Source organism: Thermobia domestica, chromosome 3, assembly GCF_964235325.1.
Source record: "Thermobia domestica chromosome 3, izTheDome1.hap1.1, whole genome shotgun sequence".
NCBI lineage: Eukaryota > Metazoa > Arthropoda > Insecta > Zygentoma > Lepismatidae > Thermobia > Thermobia domestica.
In genome coordinates, this window is record NC_137456.1 from 108,195,010 (window position 1) to 108,216,292 (window position 21,283).

The following is a 21,283-nucleotide window of genomic DNA, read 5'->3' on the forward strand; positions in this document are numbered from 1 at the left end:
ATATCGGTCAGGAATTATTGCTTAAAATATTTCAGAAGCAAGACGCCGATCGAAACTGAGTACTAAAGATAACAATAAGATTGAGCAGTAAAACCTTTTGTCCCTGGCCCACTGAAACGGGTGCTTCGTTCAATGTCAAAGCAGTTAAATCATTTTTCTTAAGAAAAATTAAATCCATGTTTTGTATATTCAAGTTTACTTTTTTCAACTTTTGAATTATTCTCTCAGAAGTTGAAGAGAATAATTGTATATCTACTGTAATCCTGTGAGAAAAGCAAACTGTAATATTACCTTCATTTCTTTTTCGCTGAAATCCGGGACATTTAAGCGTCTCGAGAAATATTTTCGGAAATCCGGGACGCAGATCTCGATTCCGTGACGGTTCCGGGACGAATGACAACCAGTGATGCCAATTCCTTCAGATCCGTTTTCCCTTCACAAGCTTCAGAATTTCCCTTTTCCGGACAAAATTTCCCTTCATCCAAACCGTTCAAGTACTGTATTTAGTAAACGTATTTTTAATCGTTTTCTCTTCCACCCCAATCTTATAACTACATACAAGCAGATACCTGACAGCCTTCCTTTGAGCTTACGGAGAATTTGAACTTGATTTGTTGTTTACGTATCTAAGGCGTCGCGATAGAGGAGGGGAAAGGATATGGAAAGGTGTAGGCCAGGACCTATATTAAAGGTACAATCTCTGCATTTGCCTGGTGTCACTGAGGAAAAACCCTATAAATACCTCGGTCAGGACGGACAACCTGAATAAATCATAAAAATATAAAATAAATATTATGTAAATTTAATTTTTATCCTAGATATCATAGATTTTAATATTAATGTAACCTAAGATACAAAGAAAATATTAAGCATATATTTGATGTGTACTTACTTAAGAACAGCACTACCATATTTGAATCACTGATTGGAAAAAGGGAATAAGTGCATCAGACCTAAGTTTTCAAAAACGCTAAAAAACCTTCCCCAGGCGTTGTTTGTATTTGTTGCAAAAAGTGTATAATTGATTACTTGTAGCAAAAGAACTAACAAACACTAAGACAAGAAGAAGAATCTTGTATTGCAGCACTGCAATTGGTTAGATAAGCTTAAAAATGGAAAAAATATTCCCTTTTTCCAATCAATTGGAGTTGGACGCAATTGTAATTGTATGTAGGGTATGTAATGTGCAGTTTATGATAGAAAGCTATGAAAATATACATGCTGAATACAATGTTGTATGTTAATCTTGGATATATGTACCCAAACTATCAGGCATGTTAGGCTTCTAACACTTTTATTGTCACTTTTTTTTTTTTTTTTTTTTTTTGTAAAGCACATGTTATTCGTACAGCAAGAAAAGTAATACAATAGACAACTGAACAAAATACGTAGCAAAATACGTTGTTACAGTAGAATGGGTTTATATAGGGTTCTATCCGTCTCTTCGTCTTCTACAGTTTCTTGGTCAGTGGTTTTCCATGAACAAATCATTCTATAAAACTTTTTGTATTGGTCAGGTATGCATTTGATGATTTGTGATGAATCGTTGATCTTTTTCTGATTGATCGGGACTTGCCAATCGTATGCCTTTGACGTTGGCAGTGGAACGTTTGTGACATTACTTTTGAGTAATCGAAAAATATCAGTTTTTAGTTCATTGATAAACTTATGAGCTTGCATATAACCTAGAGATTCTGCTTTATAAACAGTGTATTTATTTACTTACTTGAAATTTCACTGTTTTGTTCACAATGCTACCTGAAGTTTTCTTGTAAATGGTTGCCACCAATGTTTAAAATCTAAGATTTCTTCATTGACAACTTCGTAAACCTGAAAAGGAGTATCAGTATTTCTTGCATTCGTAATCATGTGGTTATACTGTGCTGGTAAATAAATGCGATTGTGTCGTTTCAGTTTTCGTTTGATTATAACAAAATTTCGGTCACATGGTAAAAACTGTGTCCTCTGACAGGCAAATATTGTTGTACAGTGGTAAACCGTTATGACACGATCAGACTGAAAAGCATTAATGTCATTGTATGATTGCAGTTTTGGTATTGTATGATCACCACTTTTATCACTGAAAACACGTAAATTTGTAAGTGATTGGGGCAAATATTTCTCTATAAATTGTGCAATGCGAAGACAAGGCGAAGTATCGTAACGTCAGCAGAGGGCTCTAATGGTTATCTACATACACACAATCTCACAATTGTGATGGTATCCTATAGTGACTGGAAGAAGGAAATAAGAAACGTAGTTATTCCCTTTTTCTAATCAGCGAGAGATTTTGTCTTCTACATTGGTCATATAGAGTTGCCCAAACATTCCTATTTTCTACTCAACGATGTAACTATCTTAAAGGAACACATCTGCTATCTCAGGTGAAAATCGCAAAAAATTGTACTTATTCCCTTTTTCCAATCAGTGGTTCATTTACTGAAACGAATACGAACAGTTAATAAGAAAACTCTAGCTGCTACTGTCTTTGGCTGTACACGAGGAATGTTCGTAAGCACAATACAAACTAAATCAAAGTTTAGAGGTGCGTAATTCTTAAGAATTTATAATTCTGTGCGCACAGTCACCAGAAAATTAGTAAACTTACACAAACACACATACACTAATGACCCAGTATTCGCCCATATATACATATTTACATTTACGATACGCAGATTTTCTTCTCTTACATTGATTAATCCTCTTCACAATCAATTTTCTGGTTGGGAAAAAACATCTTCTGATTGGGAAAACGAAAGTGTTATAATAGTTGGAGTAATAATTTAATTGAGAAATATTTCATCTTATTGCACTGCATTTAATTCGACAAAAGGAAGATTAATTTTGATAAAAAATTTTAAATAAGCATTGTTGTAATGTTTCGAATTTAACAGAATATGTTGATCGATGTGTAATGTTGATAAATATTAACGAATGCAAAGCAAGATAACTTGTGAGAATTTATGTGAAATATGTGCAACGGATTATGTTTGGAACAAATAGGATGTTGAATTTATACTGAATTTTAATTAGATTAATCAGATACGTAAACACATTCAATCTATAAATGATTGAAGAGAGGTTCAAATTTCCCTGCAATTTTGGGAGATTACAAGCAATTTCCCTTTTTCCCTTTTCTCCAAAATTTACTCAAAATTTCCCTGCGCCAAGGGAAATTTCCCTTCAATTGGCATCACTGATGACAACCCTAGTATAAAACAATTTCTCAGTCGCACAATGTTCGTAGTTTCAGGGAAATTTCCTTAATCTAGGGAACTTTCGTAGGTAACTTTAGCAAAATGGGGAAAAAGGGAATATTTCGATAAAACTTGAAAATCCAGGGAATTTCTCGCGCTGACTGATTGACGAATATAAATGCTTAAATTTTTCTTTGTTCTTCAGAAATAAACCAATACAATAACAATAGTTTATGTCTTCGAAGTAGCATCATTTGCAGCCATCGTTAACTGAGTGTATTTGTATGTATATTTCTGTGGAAAAAAAAGTGAATGAGAAAGTAAAGAAAGAAAAATAGAAGTAACTGAATAAAACAAATGTGATTGGTACTTATTTAATATGACTAAATTAACCTTATCACATAACTTCTGTGACAGGAATTGGACACTCAAACTAGGGAAAATTTGATAAGAAATGGAAAAATTTTGCGTCAGTCGAGGGAAACTTTCTTAAGGACACTTACGAACATTGGTTGAAGTATACACTAATCAAGGTTTTCATTATGGCATTAGCAAACACTACTAGACAAATGACATATAGACAAAAATTATAATCTGCTTTTAAATTTAATTAATATTTAACTATAATACTGTCTGAACATGAGTCATGTATCAATCTATGGATCAGATCAAGCTGAACAAAATGATATGATTGAGAGTCAATGCTCATGCGTAGTTTCCGAGAAAATCGAATTTTTATGCCATTAACACGTATGTTGTTCATTGCCTATAATAATAGATATTTTTTTTATTCTACTGGAACATAATACCGATAATTCTTTGTGTACTGTTTGTATATTTATAAATATGATGTTAAGTTACTGGTCAGAGAAGTAAGGGAAAACTCAGGGAAAATGATGCAAGTCAGAGATACTCAGAAAAAAAAGGAAAGTCAGGGAAATTTTATAAAATATATTTTTTTCAAACATTAATTGTACATCAATTTCAGCTTAGTCAATTATTAATAATCACAGTATGGAACGTAGCTCAGATTTTTGTGGATGGTAAATGGAATGTACTTATGAGCAATTGATTATCATTGTCTCTATGGAATAAATGTTCTCATATGTAAATACTCACCATTATTTATTCCTTATTTATATGTGAACTTCGTCCGACACCTGTCATAAAAGTCACGGAGTTTCTTGTCAAAGGCCAGGGAGAAGTCAGTGAAATAGATTTCTACAGATCAGTAGCAACCCTGTATTGTTGTGTCTTCTTTTATTTGTAACACATATACATCTAACAGTCACAAAGCACTACTTCTAATAAACCAATTATTCCTGCTTTTGATTTTTCGCCTTATAGATTTACACTGAGTCTATTAATAATAGAAGTTGTTGGAAGACATAAATTGAATTAAACAAAGTCATTTAGTGACGTAATAGAATGTATGTTAATGGCATACTAACTAAAGTAGTACGCAAATGTTGACAGCGCATGAATTTGACAACAGGTCATAATGCTGTAAACAGAGTTTAGCTACTTTGCTCCAAGTTTTGACTTAAAAGTATTATTATTATTATTATTATTATTATTATTATTATTATTATTATTATTATTATTATTATTATTATTATTATTATTATTATTATTATTATTATTTTGCAACTGAAGACTTAACTTTTTAAAAATGTTTTTCCCTTATATTTTTTGCACTATATAAAGATAACTAGCTAGTTCAAGGAACAGCGTTTATAATTACTTTTTTCTTAACATTTGTTAGCTCGTATCTAGGCATCTTTCGGGAATTTGCCGGGCCTGAGAAGATGCCAATTGATTGTACAAAGGCCCTCAGCGCCCATGGCCTGCAAATTACAAAGGGGAAAGGAACCTGAGGAAGATACCATTAAGGTAAACAACCATCGAAGCTTCCTTTTCATAGAGGGATTTATTCCAGGGCGCTGTTTCCCTTCCCTCTGTTGCCCCTAAGTAATCTTAACAGCCAAGTTACAAACTAGCATATTGATTTAACATTCATGCTAGTTCTTGTACACACATCCTTATCTATTCCTAGTAACGTTTTTAACCTCAACGCCACTAGAAAAAAAAGTGGGGAAACTTACCTGTACTCACTACGTTTAACCATACCGTACAAATAAAAGAAACTTAATACCCAGCAACTATTCGATTGTTGAATTTTCAAAAAAAAAAAAAAAAAAAAAAAAATATATATATATATATATATATATATATATATATATATATATATATATATATATAAATTAACAATGATCATAAACAATATTAAAAATTTTGAATAATGAAAATTTTCTTTTTAATGTTTAACTTTCAATCTTAATAATAAATGGGAAATGTCTTGGTCTATCCGACACGCTAATTCTAATAATAAACATTTATGCTAATACATGTCGCTACCTGCGTTGTCGTTAAATATTATTCAGGCGGTTTGCCGATTTAAAACTAGTAGTTTGCATAAATATTGTTGGTGTAGCAGGGGTCTTCAACGCATGGTCTTCGGTTCAAAAGCAGTGTTTGTAGTTCGAGGGAAATTTCCGTAATCTAGGAAAATTTGTACGTAAATTTAGCAAAAAAAGGGAATTTTTAGATAAAACGTGAAAACCCAGGAAAATTTTCGGGCTGACTGATTGACTAATATAATTGCTTAGGTTTTTCTTGGTTCTTCAGAAATAAACTAAACAATAGCAATAGTTTGTGGTATGTGTGTTCAAAGTAGCATAATTGCACTCATTGTTGGGTGATTATATTTGTGTATATAATTTTGTAAAGAAAAAGTTAATTTTTTTAAAAAATAAAAGCAACAAGCAAATGAATAAAACAAATGTGCTTAATACTTTCTTGAATATAGTTAAATTAATCTTATCACACAATTTCTGTCATAGAAATTGGATGCTCAAGAAATTAGGGAAAATTCGATAAGGAAAGGGAAAATTTTGAGTCAGTTGAGGGACATTTTCTTCAGGGAACCTATGAACACTGCAGTCGCATCGTTGCAAAAGATTCACTGTCACGTGAGGTGTATATGAGAGTGTATTGTTGTGCAACAAGTTAAATATAGACGACTTAAGTATAAAATTACCTATGATTGACATAATTTATGTCATTTGTATCTTACAATATATGTTTTACATAAGAGTACATAGCTACTGTTAGCTATTTACAACAAAAGGCTAAGTTTAAATTATTTTCATTCTTGAACTAGATTATACCCCTGCATTCATTGTTGCGGTTGTTTCCATTTAATAATTTGACAGAGTGGGGATGACTCTTGAAATTAGTTTATATGGAAAGGAACTGTTCAATGAGTTGTCTAGTTTCAAATCTATATCAGCACTTGATGGAAGGATAATACAAAAAATTATTGTAAATAGTTGAGTGCGTTTTTCAAGAAGCAGATGCACTAAACTTGTTCAAAATAATGTAGTGTACTCTCGCTACAACAGTCATAAATACACATGTCGAACGAGTGATTAGTATAATAAAAAAATTATGATTAGGTGATAGAAATATACAAGGTGGCCCAAAAGTAGGTATACAGTCTCGTACTGATCAACCTATTGCTTTTTATATCGGAACAGCCGAAGCAAATAAACCTATAAGCAAGAATGTTATACTTGATCAATGCAGGGGTGTATACTTACTTTTGGGCTACCCTGTAGTATCAACTGAACTTGTGATAGCCGAGTTTTGCATTCAGCTTAATTAAATATTTTTTCTGCAAAACGGCTCCGGAAAATTTAACTGTTTCTCAGTAGCGATAGCTGCAAAATATGAACAATAAGGTAGGAGTCTACTAATGTTTTGTGTTAGTTTAGTACAATGTACCTTTGGTTAATAGTAGAAGTAGTGTTAGTAGTTAAAGATAACGGTTATACCTTTTTCGAAGTAAAGCTGGTAATAAAATTCTACTGAAGAGAGTAAGTCTTAAGTTTCAAAGGACTCTGGAAAAACAGCTTTCGTTAAATTTCTTCAGTGTGCCTTATTTAAATTTTTCCCATCTTTTTGAATACTGGTCATAATGGATATAACAACCGTAAAAGCCATGACATTTCATTAAGCCTTAAATACAATCTTCTACAATCAATCTTTACAACTTCAATGCGCTATTTTCTAATGAAATGTCACTTTCTTTTGACAAATCATCCAGCCAGCAGCTTCTATGGCAATACATCCCACTTTTGCATAAACACTGAGGTCTTCCAGAGTCCCGGGTGGTGGATTTCGAATAGCAATTGGACGTTCAATGGCGTCCCAGATATGTTCAATCGGATTAAGAAACTGAGAGCGTGGTGGCCACTCCACGCTCTCAGATGTGATATCTTTGTGTTTCAGATATTCATAACGTGTTAGGCATTGCTAATTTTGTGGAACAAGATCGTTATGGTAATACCAGGTTTATAGGCTGAGATAGGATACTGTGGCGAATGCAATCTATCGGAACATTATTCTGCAATAATATATGCGGTGCACGTGGCCCTACGTTTCGTCTAATTCATGATAATGACTGCCAACACAGGACATAAGTGGAGGAGAAATACCTGGAACACAAAGCTATTGCGCGTGTGAATGGCCATAGATTATTTGGCGATCCAAAGATGGAATTTGAGTACACTCTCATCCACAAGTTGACACTATGGGAAAGTGACCCACGAACTAAGACAGGGAGCCGATGCCGAGGTGCGAATAGAACGTGTGAGAGAGATACCCAAGATATACTATATGTCATTAGACAGCAATAGAGCAAATGGCAACTGTAATGCACCTACCTAGTGAGGGTTCATACTGACAATTTCACATCGATCCTGCTTGACATAACCAGAAACGTTCAGCACTGAATTTGATCACACAAACGACTATACAAGTTTCACACCGTGTTCCCTACTGTGGATAATGCCAGCCAGCAGCTCATGGTAACACATTCTACTCCTGCATAAATACCAGTCCGAGACACTCCAGAGTCTGGGTGGTGGATTTCGGGTAACAATTGGACGTTCAAGGGCTTCCAAACATAGCCAATTCAACTGAGAACCGGGGATTATGGTGGCCGTTCCAAACACGTGATATCCTTGTATTCCAGATATTCAAGGTTCCTGGTTCGCGTTACGCACTGTCTATTTTGTGAAACAAGATAGTTATGGTGGTGTCGGGTTATGGTCTGAGATTAGGATTAGGATTAAGAATTAGATTTCTGGGATGGGATAACACCATCTTTCTGGTGCCTTCCGTAGCCTAGTGACCTCCTGAGACTTGGATCTATTTCCTTACTAGAAGTACTACCCTGTAGAGCCGAGTGTTCTCCATTCGTTAACATCGCTCTCGATCTCACTGGTTGTTCTTTAAACTCCTTATTCCTGTGAATACGTCTACCCAACTGTGCTGATTCCTTTGTTTTATTACAGTTTTCATGTGTAGACTTGTTCCTATGTAAGTTATTACTGAATCTTACATGATGCCAGTGAAAGCATCGTACTTGTCCGGTCATCGCTAATCATGTATACCCATTCATGTCGGCTATGTTTCCAGCTAGGAGTGAGTCTTTAAGCAGGACAACGTTCCTTGTCGCAAGGCTAACGTTGTGCTGCAGTTGTTCGAGGAGCACATCGTTGAATTTCAATCGTTACAATGGTCTTTAAACTCACCACATCTTAACTGACTTGAACATCTTGGGGAGTCAGTGAACGTCAGATACGAGCTCATCGTCTCCCTCCTTGAAGTTTACAGGAATTAACGTATGTGCAGATGTGTTGTGCCATGCCTCCAGCTACCAACCAAGACGTCATTGTTTCTATGCTAAACCGCATTGCTGATATTCTGCTAGGTATAGATGAACATACCAGATATTATATTGATGGTTTGGACTGATGAGTGTATTTCGAAAACTGCAATAGCACTCATTTTATTGTTTTCATGTAGCAAACGATCATCGAAACATAAATATTAAATGTATTTGATCCACTTCTAGCCGCTTTGTTAATGAAGAGCTCATCTGAAACCCAAAAAACAAAGACTGTATTCGTAAAGACTTACGAAAGTTCTGGTTTGGAAACGAAACGAAACATTTATAAGGGAGGGGGCCCAAATTTCGTCCCCTAGTCATGTTTTCGTACCTTGAGGCTGCAGGATATAGGTTAGGAGTGCCAAACTTGCACATTATCTGTAGTGACTATTCCTTTATTGGGTAGCCAAGATGAGTTGCGTGTATCAGCATTTAGTTTTATTTTTACAATATGATTTCAAAAGTATTACAATCTGTCCAAAAACAAAAACGTGGTCCTAATTCCGTCCCCCATTAAAATTTCGAAAGAAAGTACGTTAAAGTTTCTTTCGTAATAAGCAGTTTTATTTAACTAGTTACAAAAAAATAGGCAGAAAAGTGAACATGTGTAGCTGACTATGATGATGTACTTTTAACTTTTACGTGTAACGAAGCAAACTACAAACAAATGAATTAAGGAAAATACAAGTAAAACAAGTGCAAATAGAATTATAGAAAAACTGGTTATCAGGATAAGATCAGGATTTAACCATTTAAACAATCCCGGCAAATGAATGTAGCACGGGGTTCAGCACCACAACATGCTTCGTGAAGCCATGTAAGGCATTGCGAGCAGCGGATCCACGTTTCACCATGTCTATCTATAGAATATTTCCCCCATAAATTGTACATTGAGTATCAGCATCATCCTCACTAAAGCTGTCAGACGAGTCGGCATATGGAATGTCAAAGCTGCAGTCACTGTCGCTTGTCGTGTCTTCTTTGGCTTTGCGGAAGGATGATTTCCCACACTTTTGTTTGGCACTAGTAGGTTGAACACGTGTCTTCGAATGTCTCGGGCGATTTTTTGCCATAGCTTCTTCAATCTTTCTCTTACGGGGCGAGCTGGTGATAACATTTGCTGTACCTCGTCTGGTAGATGTTGATGGTTGGATCACTGGAACGTTCCTAATGTTTTGAGGAGTAACTGCTGGCTGCTGGTTTTGAAACTGCTTGCTGATGGATGCTTGGTAAGAAGGACGGATCATATCATCGGGATTATTAGTTCCATCCTGATGTTTGGTGTCAGACTGTGGATGGCCAAGAAAATCCGCTTCACTAAAAATATTCAGATTGTATGGAATAATGCCCGTTTTGCGAAATCCGTTGACAGCTGTTTGTACGACTGCAGCACGCTCATATGCTTCACGGAACAAACCAGCTACCTGAAGATTGCCAACTGTGTGACCAGGATGGTTACTCAACCAACTTTCAATGGCTTGACCATAATACGTCTTAAAGGGAAGCATGAAAGCAACATCAAGCGGTTGCAGTTTCGATGTAGAATGAGGAGCCAAGCAAACTATTGACACTCCATGTTCGCGAGCAGCATCTATTACATTGAAGTTACGCGTGTGCGAATAATGTCCGTCTACAATTAACACAACCGGGTCTTCTTTTGAAGGTTTTGTGATCAACAAGAAATGTTGAAACCACTTCTCAAACAGATCGGCCGTTATCCATCCAGACGGGTGAACCGCTCCGATACTTCCTGGTGTTGCCCCATCCATCAGTTCACTTTTCATTAGTTGTCTTGGGAAAATCATCATGGGGGCACAAATTGCCCAGCAGCAGACATGCACATCACCACAGTGATTAACGAACCGCGCTCAACAGAGGACACTTTATGCACCTCGTTTTCTTTTCATGGCTACAATTCGCGCAGCTTTGTGTTGCACGATCGAAATGCCAGTCTCATCAACGTTGAACACTTTGACCGGGTTAAATTGCAGTTCTGGCTTTAACAGAGCAAAAAACTGTTCAACACTTTGAGGAGTGAATCCTTGAATCCGAGCAAGTAACAGAGATTGAGGTTTTCGAATTGAGATTTCGGGATGTCTTTTGAAGAATAGACGCATCCACATACGTCCAGCTATTTTATTTTCTACTGAAAACGGGTGTGAAATATTGTTCCGAATAGCAAGTTGATAGGCCATGCGTCGTAAATCTTTCAGTGTTACACCGTAAAAGTGCTTCTCCATGACCATGCAGTATTCAACAAGTTGTCTCTCCAAGTCGGGGGTCAGCACTGGTTTCCTGCCAATTGTCTTCGCTACCAACTCTTCTCCACTTAAATGTCCACCTTTCTTCACATAGTCTTTCAATGTCGCCCTAGGAACATTATACATCTTACTGGCTGCTTTGTATCCCAACTCTTTCTTCCGCACTGCAGCAATCGCAGTCCTCATAGCATCTTTATTCCATTGTTTCCGGGGACCCATCTGAAACAAACGGAATGCATGTGTGAGTTCCTAATTTCGTTCCCTGGGAATAAGGGGACGAAATTAGGAACATACAGGGGGACGAAATTAGGAACAACTTTCACGCTCACATGGCTCCTCCTACCTTCCTAACAAAAATACCTTGTGACACTTAAACACATACAAATATTGCTATTGTCATCTACTTACACCACTGACATGTGGAGAGTACCAAACCAATACTTCCAACAAATACAATAGAATAATATGAACAACACTGCAAGAACTCACCTTCGCAAAAATCACACGTTTCCTCGTCAAACAACAGCACACGCGTCCTTGACCGCTACACTCTCACAACTGCCTCTGCTTGCCTTCCCGTACAGAAATGTTGCTGCACCGACAGCGCTCCTAGCATCAACAACGTAAAACTGAAGGGGACGAAATTAGGCACGTGGACGAAATTTAGGCCCCCTACCTTACTGCTTAAATCTTAAAAATATATGTATAGAACTGGTTAGGCTGGTAGTTGGAAATTGGCTTTTAAATGCTACAGACTATCGTATGTCTATCAGAGTAATTGCTAAACCATCATATTTATTTATTAAGTTTGATGATGAAACTAATATTGTCCCCTATTAATGCAGCAAGTTACAGGGAATATATTTCTGATTTTGACATAGCTTTTATGTACATGTAACTTTATGTAACAGAATTAGCTATACAGAAATACAGCCTCTGTATTTTATGTGAAACATTTTAAAGCATTATACATATGTCATTACAAAATTTATTTATGTATAATTAATTAATTGTGATTTTATACAGTATATCATCCATCTTCCTTCAGTTCCTTAAGGTTTGTGATCGTCTCATCAGTATTTCATTTTCTCTGTAGTCGATAACGATTTCAAGCTGATTATACCTTTCATAATAGCTACCTACGATGTTCTCAGTAGCGTACATTAGGTTTTCCTGACTTCAATTTTTTCAAAAAGATACAACTGTTAAGAAATAAATGAACCAACGGATTCATATCAGTGTGCATTTTTATTATGTCTTACAAGTACTAAACTTATGGAAACATAGACTTCACCATCGTATTTCTCGTAGAATTCTAGCCGAATTTGATTTATTACATGACCATCTTCCTATTAAAAAAAAAAAAAAAAAAAAATCGAGCGAGATACGAGATGGCCGACTTCAAGGTGTCGGTCATGATAAGCATATCCTCAAATAAATGTCTATTTCCTCCCGATATCGGTGGATATGTTTTTATTTTTCATCCCTTTATCTGTTTTACAAACAAAATGAAATTTTCAAACTTGAAACAGATTGTTATGGCTTATTATGATCAATAAGGTTTTTGGTCAATGCAGCCATCTTTATGGATGGGAGCACCTTAAATTTTGCTTACGCTCGTTTCTTGATGTTCCATATTTCTCTGCCAATTTTGGTCAAGAAACTAGATTTCGACATCCATATGTTTACTTGAAAGAGAAGAAAAGTATGAAATACTTGTGCACAATCTTCGTGAAAAATTCCCAGGCACAAGGATAAAATATGTATTTTAAAATTAATTCACTGTCTGTATTTCCATTTGAGTCATTTCTCTGAAAAATTAGATGCTATAAGCAGTGAACAGGATGATCGTTTTCACCAGAACATTTTGCAGATGGAAAAACGTTATAGAGGGAAATGGGACCCGTCCATGATGAGAGATTACTGTTAGTTCCTCCTGAAATAGGACTCCACAACATAGGAACGGGAAAATGTTTCGAAACTGTTCTTGCCGTTAATCATTTTTCTTAACCAAGCTTATGAGTAAACATGCAGGGTCTTCTGGGGATAAACTGGTGTTCAAGATCTCAATAAATAAATAAATAATAAAAAAAAAAAAACTGTGACTGGTTGGGAACGCTTAATTACGGAGAGAGAGCTAATTAAAAGTAATTACTGGAATTGGTCATTCCTCTTACCCTTTTATTATCCCTATCTCTGTAATTAAGTTTTCGTTCAAAGTCGCAGATTTTTTCTTGTATTGAGGTTCTGAATACATATGCGAAGTTTATCGGCTTTTTTTGGAACACCTGTATACGTGCTTGCAATGTTCAGTATCACATACATGTATTTCTTTCGTTAAAACTTAGAATTTATCTTCATAAACTCCTTTTATTTTATATCTCAAATTATATTTACTCCTGTCTGCAGTCAATCATCATCATTATCATAGCAGAAAATCTAAGGGTAACATGACTGCATTTTCGTTTACAGGACGTTTGATTTAGTACGGATTGCATTTTTCTTTCTCTGCACATTTTTGAAAGTTGAAATTTGTAGATATGTGTTATCAGTGATACAAAGTTTATTACTGAAACTCGTATATGTAAAAATAAATAATTAAAATATATATAAATAAATTTAATCCGTGATTGCTATTGCTTATGTCAGGGGCGGATCCAGGACCGACTTCTAGGGGGGGGGTTGTCATAAGGGCTCCAAACTTTGGGATGGGTTTTATTTATATATATAAAATAAGAAAGTTTCCTCTTCTGGGGGGGAGGGAGATCGCCTCGATCGCCCCCCTCTGGATCCGCCCCTGGCTTATGTTATCGATAGTTTTAAATTAAGGTGCAATAGATTTCGCCCTTCCTTTCTTGCTTCTTCACTAACCTTAATAACCAACAAAAATAATCGAAAGAGCGCGCTAGTGTTAACTATGTGTGGGATAATATTGAAGTGAACCCGTCGCGTTGACAGATTTAGGTTTGTTTCACAGAATAAAAGAGGGTGTGACTCGTGTGTGTTTTCGTGGTGCAAACACGGTTGATTAGGATTTGCGATTATTATATCATTGAAACACCGAATTGAGTGATCAATCTCAAATATGAAGTCCTTGATTTTTTGAAAGAATAGCATAAAGACCAGCAGGAAATATCAATAAAACATCAGGTAAAAGATCATCATGTGACTGAAACAATGAAGATGAATTCATTTTCCCATTCATTTTCAAGTATGTCTTTAGTAACGAGTGATTTTTCGTAAGAAATTATACGCAGCTGTTATGGTTTATTCAGTCTTATTATATTATAGGTGCGGATCCAAGAGGAGGGCTATAAGGACTAATATAGCTTCCCCTTAACGCTCAAGTATACACTGGATAAAATGGGCTAACTATAGTTTAGCCCCTCCCTTGATCATATCCTGGATCCGCAACTATATATATTAGTTCTACAGACCTTGGTGCAAGTTAGTTGTGAACCTGGGGCCCCGCAAAATGTTCCCAATCGGTCCCCACATCACCTAAGGCCGGCCCTGACAATAGAAAAGTAAGAAAATTAAAGAAATGTATAAAAAGTAATAATAAGAACGGAAAAAAGCTAATCGTCTAGCTCTATTTGCCTGCATGATGTAGTCTCGGAAGGTTGCTGGGAAAGTTGAAAGAAACTTAAAAGAAATGAGAAAAAGTAGCCTACGAAAGGCTGAAATGTCGCACTTAAAAAGAAACATTTCAGCTAATAATGATTAGATTATGGAAAGAAGAGCAGAAATATAATATGTATGGTGAAAAACTGCGAGTGTTGTCATTTTAAACTTCTTGTATTGAAATGGTCAAACCAGTACTAAGTCAGCTCAGCTTTAAAAAAAAAAAAAAAAATCAGAAGACTTGCAAAACTTAATCTGCTCTCATTATTATTATTATTATTATTATTATTATTATTATTATTATTATTATTATTATTATTATTATTATTATTATTATTATTGTTATTGTTATTATTATTATTATTATTATTAAATAATAATAATAGGTATTCTCTTCCAGCAGTACAAGTCCAAAACACAACGAAAGTGCTCATGCAGACGATCTACAAATTTGACTGGGAAATGCCACCACACCCACCTTACTGCCCAGATTGTCATTGTTCCTAACCAATGACAATAACAACCATAATTGACTATCATACTAAATAACTACAGTAATTTTCTCACTAATTTTAATAGGAAACTTGCCTCAGGGTTATGACCTGTAAGCTAAAGAAACGGATGATTAATGAAAATGCATTATTTTGTTTGATAAATTTATATGTCCTGTAATTGAGTGATCTTTCATATAAAGTTTCTATCTTTTTCTTTCATTTCTCTCTCTTTTCGAAATTAAAATATTATTCTATTAAGTTCTATTAAATAATTCACGTAGATTTGGGTTCCCCTATTCTTTCATGTGTACTGATGAAGAATTTTAGCTCCCTCGTGATTATGTGATTACCACACGCGCCTTTGACGCAGCAGATCCGAGTTCGATTTTCGGTAAGAGTTCATGTTCGGTTCCTATGTTAAGCCGTACGTCCATGCCTCATATAGCCTCAGTGCTGAACGGAACTCTAAATTTCAAAACAAAGCCAAAATAAGTGTAAAATTACTCGACACGAGCGAACGTGTGATTAATGTAACAATAATAGGGAATTGTTTTGTTACTATTGTATGTTGGTATAACTGTAAATAATACACAATATTTTTATAATCAGACGTATTAGATTTAGCTTTATTTATTACTTTAAGTTATTTATTGCAAACATATAAATGTGAATTGTTTCTTCTCTGTATTTCAGTGCTTCAGATGCAGCCTTCACAACAGAAAGGAACACAATAGATATAGAATATTATAGGCATCTATATTTCAAGAAACATGTCTGCAGTTGGTGTAGCAAACGTTTCTACCAATCACATGACCTGAAGAAGCACATTCGTGTACACACGGGAGAAAAACCATACCCCTGCACTCTCTGCTCAAGACGGTTCTCCCAAAGCAGTCATTTGTATCGTCACATGAGAGTCCATGTGACAGAGGAATTCTAACATTTTGTTGGTGTAATGTCGAGAACTTATTGACATTCGACAAATTGACAGTGTTGCACTATAAATACACAAACTTATTTTGAACTAGTGAATAGATTTTTCTTGTTTCATTGGTAATATACAGTAACTACATAACAGCAATATTTCAAACAAATGTTTCAAGATGACTAATTCCCTGCAATAGTAAATAATCTATTATCGAAGGATAGAAACATCACTTTTTAAGTTCTGAAGTGCTACTACCATTAGTAACTGTTTCTAGTCAGTGTAGCGAAAATGAATAATGAATCCTCACCAAATTTATAAAACAAGTGCTTTCTTTATTTTACTATGGATCGTATTATCTGACATACGTATTCTACGTATTCTGAAAGTTCTAATAATAACACAGATCTGTCATACTTTAATAGAAACTCCAAATCCAATTTTGACTGATTGTCCAAATATCTTTGCATCTTACAGAGATACACCTTAGTGTTTTATCTCTTATTTGGCAAGTTAGTTAAGAAGTTACTACTACAGTGCAATTTGCTATATAAACAATAATACTCTGAAATCTATATTTTGAGATTTTTCTAAAAAATAAGAATATCCTATAACTTGTTGAATATAAAATTATACATTATTAGTCTCGTGTAACGGTAAAAAAAAAAAAAAAAAAAAAAAAAGTCCGAAGATCGACAATCGATAGGTCTCACTGAGTAAAACGAAGTGATATGCGTTAGTATAAAACTTCAGACGTTGGTTTAGAGGAAATTGAAAGATAATAATAATAATAATAATAATAATAATAAATAAATAATAATAATAATAATAATAATAATAATAAATAATAATAATAATAATAATAATAATAATAATAATAATAATAATAATAATAATAATTTATAAACCTAACAATTGACCTAAACCGAAAACTACGTCATCTTATACTGAAGTATATCCTCATGAAGCTCTTTATTATTGCATTTGCTAGATGACAGTACTTGGTATGTAAATGATATAATTTTACTCACCAATTCAAAGTAAATTTACTTATTTTAATCGTAGTATATACTTATTAAAACATGTTACTATTTACTACGATTATAATTCAAATAATTACACACTATTTTGATCACCTAGCAGCTCTATATTTCAGAATAATTAATAATTGGGCTTGTGTATAGCCCGCTCCACCCAGTTCTTTGTCACCGGAACTGGAAGAGTCACTACTACTACTACTACTGCTACTACTACTACTACTACTACTACTACTACTACTACTACTACTACTACTACTACTACTACTACTGCTTCGACTACTACTACTACTTATATCGAGAACAGAACCCAACCAACCCCTGCGGGGCTTCTAACCCGTTCCTACTACTAGTACTACTACGAGCATTGCTACTAACTACCACCACTACTACTTCTACTACTACTACTATTACTACTGCTACTACTACTACCGCTACTACTACTTATACTAAAGCCTCCTTACCACAAGATTTACATCTTAAATCTTTATAACATGTGATTCCGATTCATTATGAACTAATATGAACCGTTAGAATCACTATGATTCGTTAAAAATCACGGGGGGAGCGGGCTATACTCAATCCAATAATTTCTCAGTAATTCCATACACTCCTAACTTATAGGCTATGGCGTCTTTTAAAATTATTTTAAACTTATTTATAAGCCAAACCTTGGTATCGGTTACCATAGCAGTCGGATCACGACGTCTAAACATTGACCTCTAGCGGCAGCGACATAAAACATTTACAAAATAGAATCTTCTCCTTCTAATCGTAGCTATTGCCAGATAAAATAACATTTTGTCCAACATATTGAATAAAATAAAAACAGTAAATGTATGTTATCATTGTAATGAAATATAGCTCAAAATTACGATTATCTCGTAAAATTTATTTTAACTAAAATACCGTCCAAAGATAAGACATATATAAGTTGATAGATCAGTTTGAGCTTAAGAAAATGACATAGTCAAGGTAAATGCTGGTGAATGGTTTCCTAGACAATTGAGAAAAACAAATGTTTATGTATCACTAAAAAGTTTGTCGTTAGTTGTCAGAAATAGTTGGTTGTTTCATTGGAAAAGATTGTTTATATCTATATTGATATACTGTGTATATATAACGAAAGATATTTTGTTTAATATCGGATCATGTCTGTTTCTAATAGTGATACAGACACTTCTAACAGTGACACACATACTCCCGACAGTTACGAACATATTACTTCAATACCTTGCAACATCTGGTTGTGTTAATTCGATTTCATCTATATTAGTGTATCTTCTCCAAAATTAAGAAAAACATCGATAAAAATTTTCAAAGTAATCAGAATTATGCAATGTAGTTAGATAAAATTTCATAATATCCACCATTTTGATTGTTTCAAAATACACAGTTATGAACAGTGGCGTATTAACGATTTTGTTTCGGGGGGCTTTGCTAACTTTCGGGGGGGCTTTGCCTGAAAATGTGAAAATTTTGCAAGATATTTCATATACTTTACTATAGTAAGTAAGAATTCGGGGGAGGGGCTTAAGCCCGGAAGCCTCGCTAAATACGCCACTGGTTATGAACGAAATATAAATACACTCATTGAATTGCGGCCACCTACCTAATACTTTGTTGGTCCACCTTTTGTTCAGAGGACAGGCCTAAACTCGGCGTGGCACGGATTCTGGTAGTTGCTGATGTGTTTTCTCAGAGATGTGACACCATATATTCCTGATGGCATCTCACAATGACCCCACACATGTTGCTGCAGAAGTCATGATGCGAAGAGTTTGTTCCGCAACATCCTATAAATATTCTATAGGATTAAGATCCGATGACTTAGGGGCTAATTCATACGCTGCAACTCCGTGGAATTTTCCTTAACCCAAACAAGTACAGTCCTCGCTTTGTGGCACCGTGCATTGTCATCCTAGAAAATGCCATCTTCGTGTGGGTAGAGGTATTGTATTGTAGGGTGCACGTGATTCTCTAACACTTGATACACACCAATGGTCCCAGTCCATGCCAACAGAAACATCCCCAAAACATACAGCCGCTCCACCTGCCTGTACAATACGTACCATGCACGAGGGATCTAATAGGTTCGTGCTGTTGATGCCACACATGCACGCGCCCGTCCTAGAGTAGTAGTACAAACCGTGATTTATTGGACCAATTTTTCAAATTATCCATGGACCAATTAGTGTGTTCCTGTGCCCGAACAGTCGATGGTGACAAGTTGTAAGGAATGGGTGACGAGTGGGTCGTCTGCTGTGGAACTTCATGTGTGCCAGTGTACGCTGTATAGTTGTATGGGATATGGCTGTTGTGTATCCACCATTGTATTGGTCCCGTAATTCCCGGACACTGATGGTTCGTTTTGCTTTCACGAGATGTTTGACTCAACGCTCATCCCACGTTTTGGACTTCCATACGCCCTTGCAGATCCATCTCTTGGAGACCATTACCCCATTTTCTTTTCACTCCTTGTACACCTTCACTACACAGGAACGGGCTCATCCGACAAATATTACTGTCTGGATTACTGACAGTACCTATTGCTCGGGTACCCAGAATCATGCCCTATTAAAATGCAGATAAATCTTGCCCACCTCTCATTATAATAGCGTGCTATTTGCCAACATGTAGCCTCGAGTGTATTCTTTCTCTGCAATTCTACCAATGAGGGTGGCTACGTAATCAGCTCGGCTGCAGCCACAGTTTCTTGTGTAGAGAGGAGATTGCAATTCAGTGAGCACTCAGTGTATATTTAACGTATGTCAACATAAATACATAAACAGTACTTATCAGTACTAAACCAATATCTACATAATAACACAATATATTTCATTGATCTGGAAAAAAATGATATGTGTGAGTGTGAATATTCATGTATAGTTTTCAGAAAAATTAGTAACAATAAAGTTCCTTCTTTTAAAATTAAAAATGTATGCTATACAATAACAACAACACTAACTAAGATGAAACTGATACTGAAGTATATCCTCATCAAGGTTTTTATTATGACTCTTGGGGAAGAACAGGATAATTATAGTTTAGTATGATATAATCTAAGCTTATGATCTACTCTCGAACTTCAATTATTGTTTTATTATAACATTGTTCAATAAAACAGTCGATAAAAACTGAAGAAGCATCCAGACCCGTGTACGCACTTCGTTAACCGGAACATCTAATATTTCAAAAAAAATTCCAGTAAAGAATAAAAGGCAAAGCTTACTATAAACTTTTAAGAATATATAAATAATACTTAAATTATTTTTGTTATTCAAGAAACTGGGAGGCCCCCAGACCCCGGGCTAGATCCGCTACTGTCGATAGATCATATCAAGGTGAACAAAATTACATACTTGAAGCAATGGCGGATCTAGAAAGTAAAATTTGTGGAGGCCAGCCAGACTCTAGACTATGATAAGTATGAGTTTGCTATAAACTTTCAAAAATATATATAAACAATATATTCAATTATTTTTACCATTCAAGAAATATTATATATAACTAGATCCGCCCGATTCTGATAGTTGCTGATGTGTTTCCTCAGGGATGTAACACCATATATCTGAACTAAGCCCCGAACTAGATCCGCCACTGAGTTAAAGGTGAATTATCAGGCGGGGTCTTCGAGAAAATCGATAGAAACTAATTTTTGTGCCTTACAACGTAAGCCGTTTGTTGCAAATCTGATACAGTTCATAGTTTTTTCCTTCGGTTGGAGAAATTATTATTATTATTATTAAATTAGATTAAGGTTACCAAAGCTTACGAAGTTAATATTCTACTGAAAATATATTAGACACTAAATAAAATAATATAAAATAAAAATTACACACACAAGTAATTTTAATTGAACTTTGGGCTACAAAAGGAAATGCAAACAAACGATTTATATGCCTTACAAGTGAAGATGTTAGCAAAAGAAGACAAAACTTCAAATGC

The 21,283-nt window shown here is 35.1% G+C and overlaps 1 protein-coding gene across 1 annotated transcript in view; it reads left to right on the forward strand.

Annotated features, from left to right (window-relative positions):
- LOC145680653 (uncharacterized) overlaps positions 1–16,884 on the forward strand; it is a 197,969-nt gene extending 181,085 nt beyond the window's left edge. Inside the window, exon 4 of the mRNA XM_081751427.1 lies at positions 16,067–16,884. Within this exon, the coding sequence (XP_081607553.1) occupies positions 16,067–16,313 (247 nt within the window). The 3' untranslated portion in view covers positions 16,314–16,884. The remainder of the gene's footprint in view (positions 1–16,066) is intronic.
- The last annotated feature ends 4,399 nt before the right edge of the window (positions 16,885–21,283 follow it).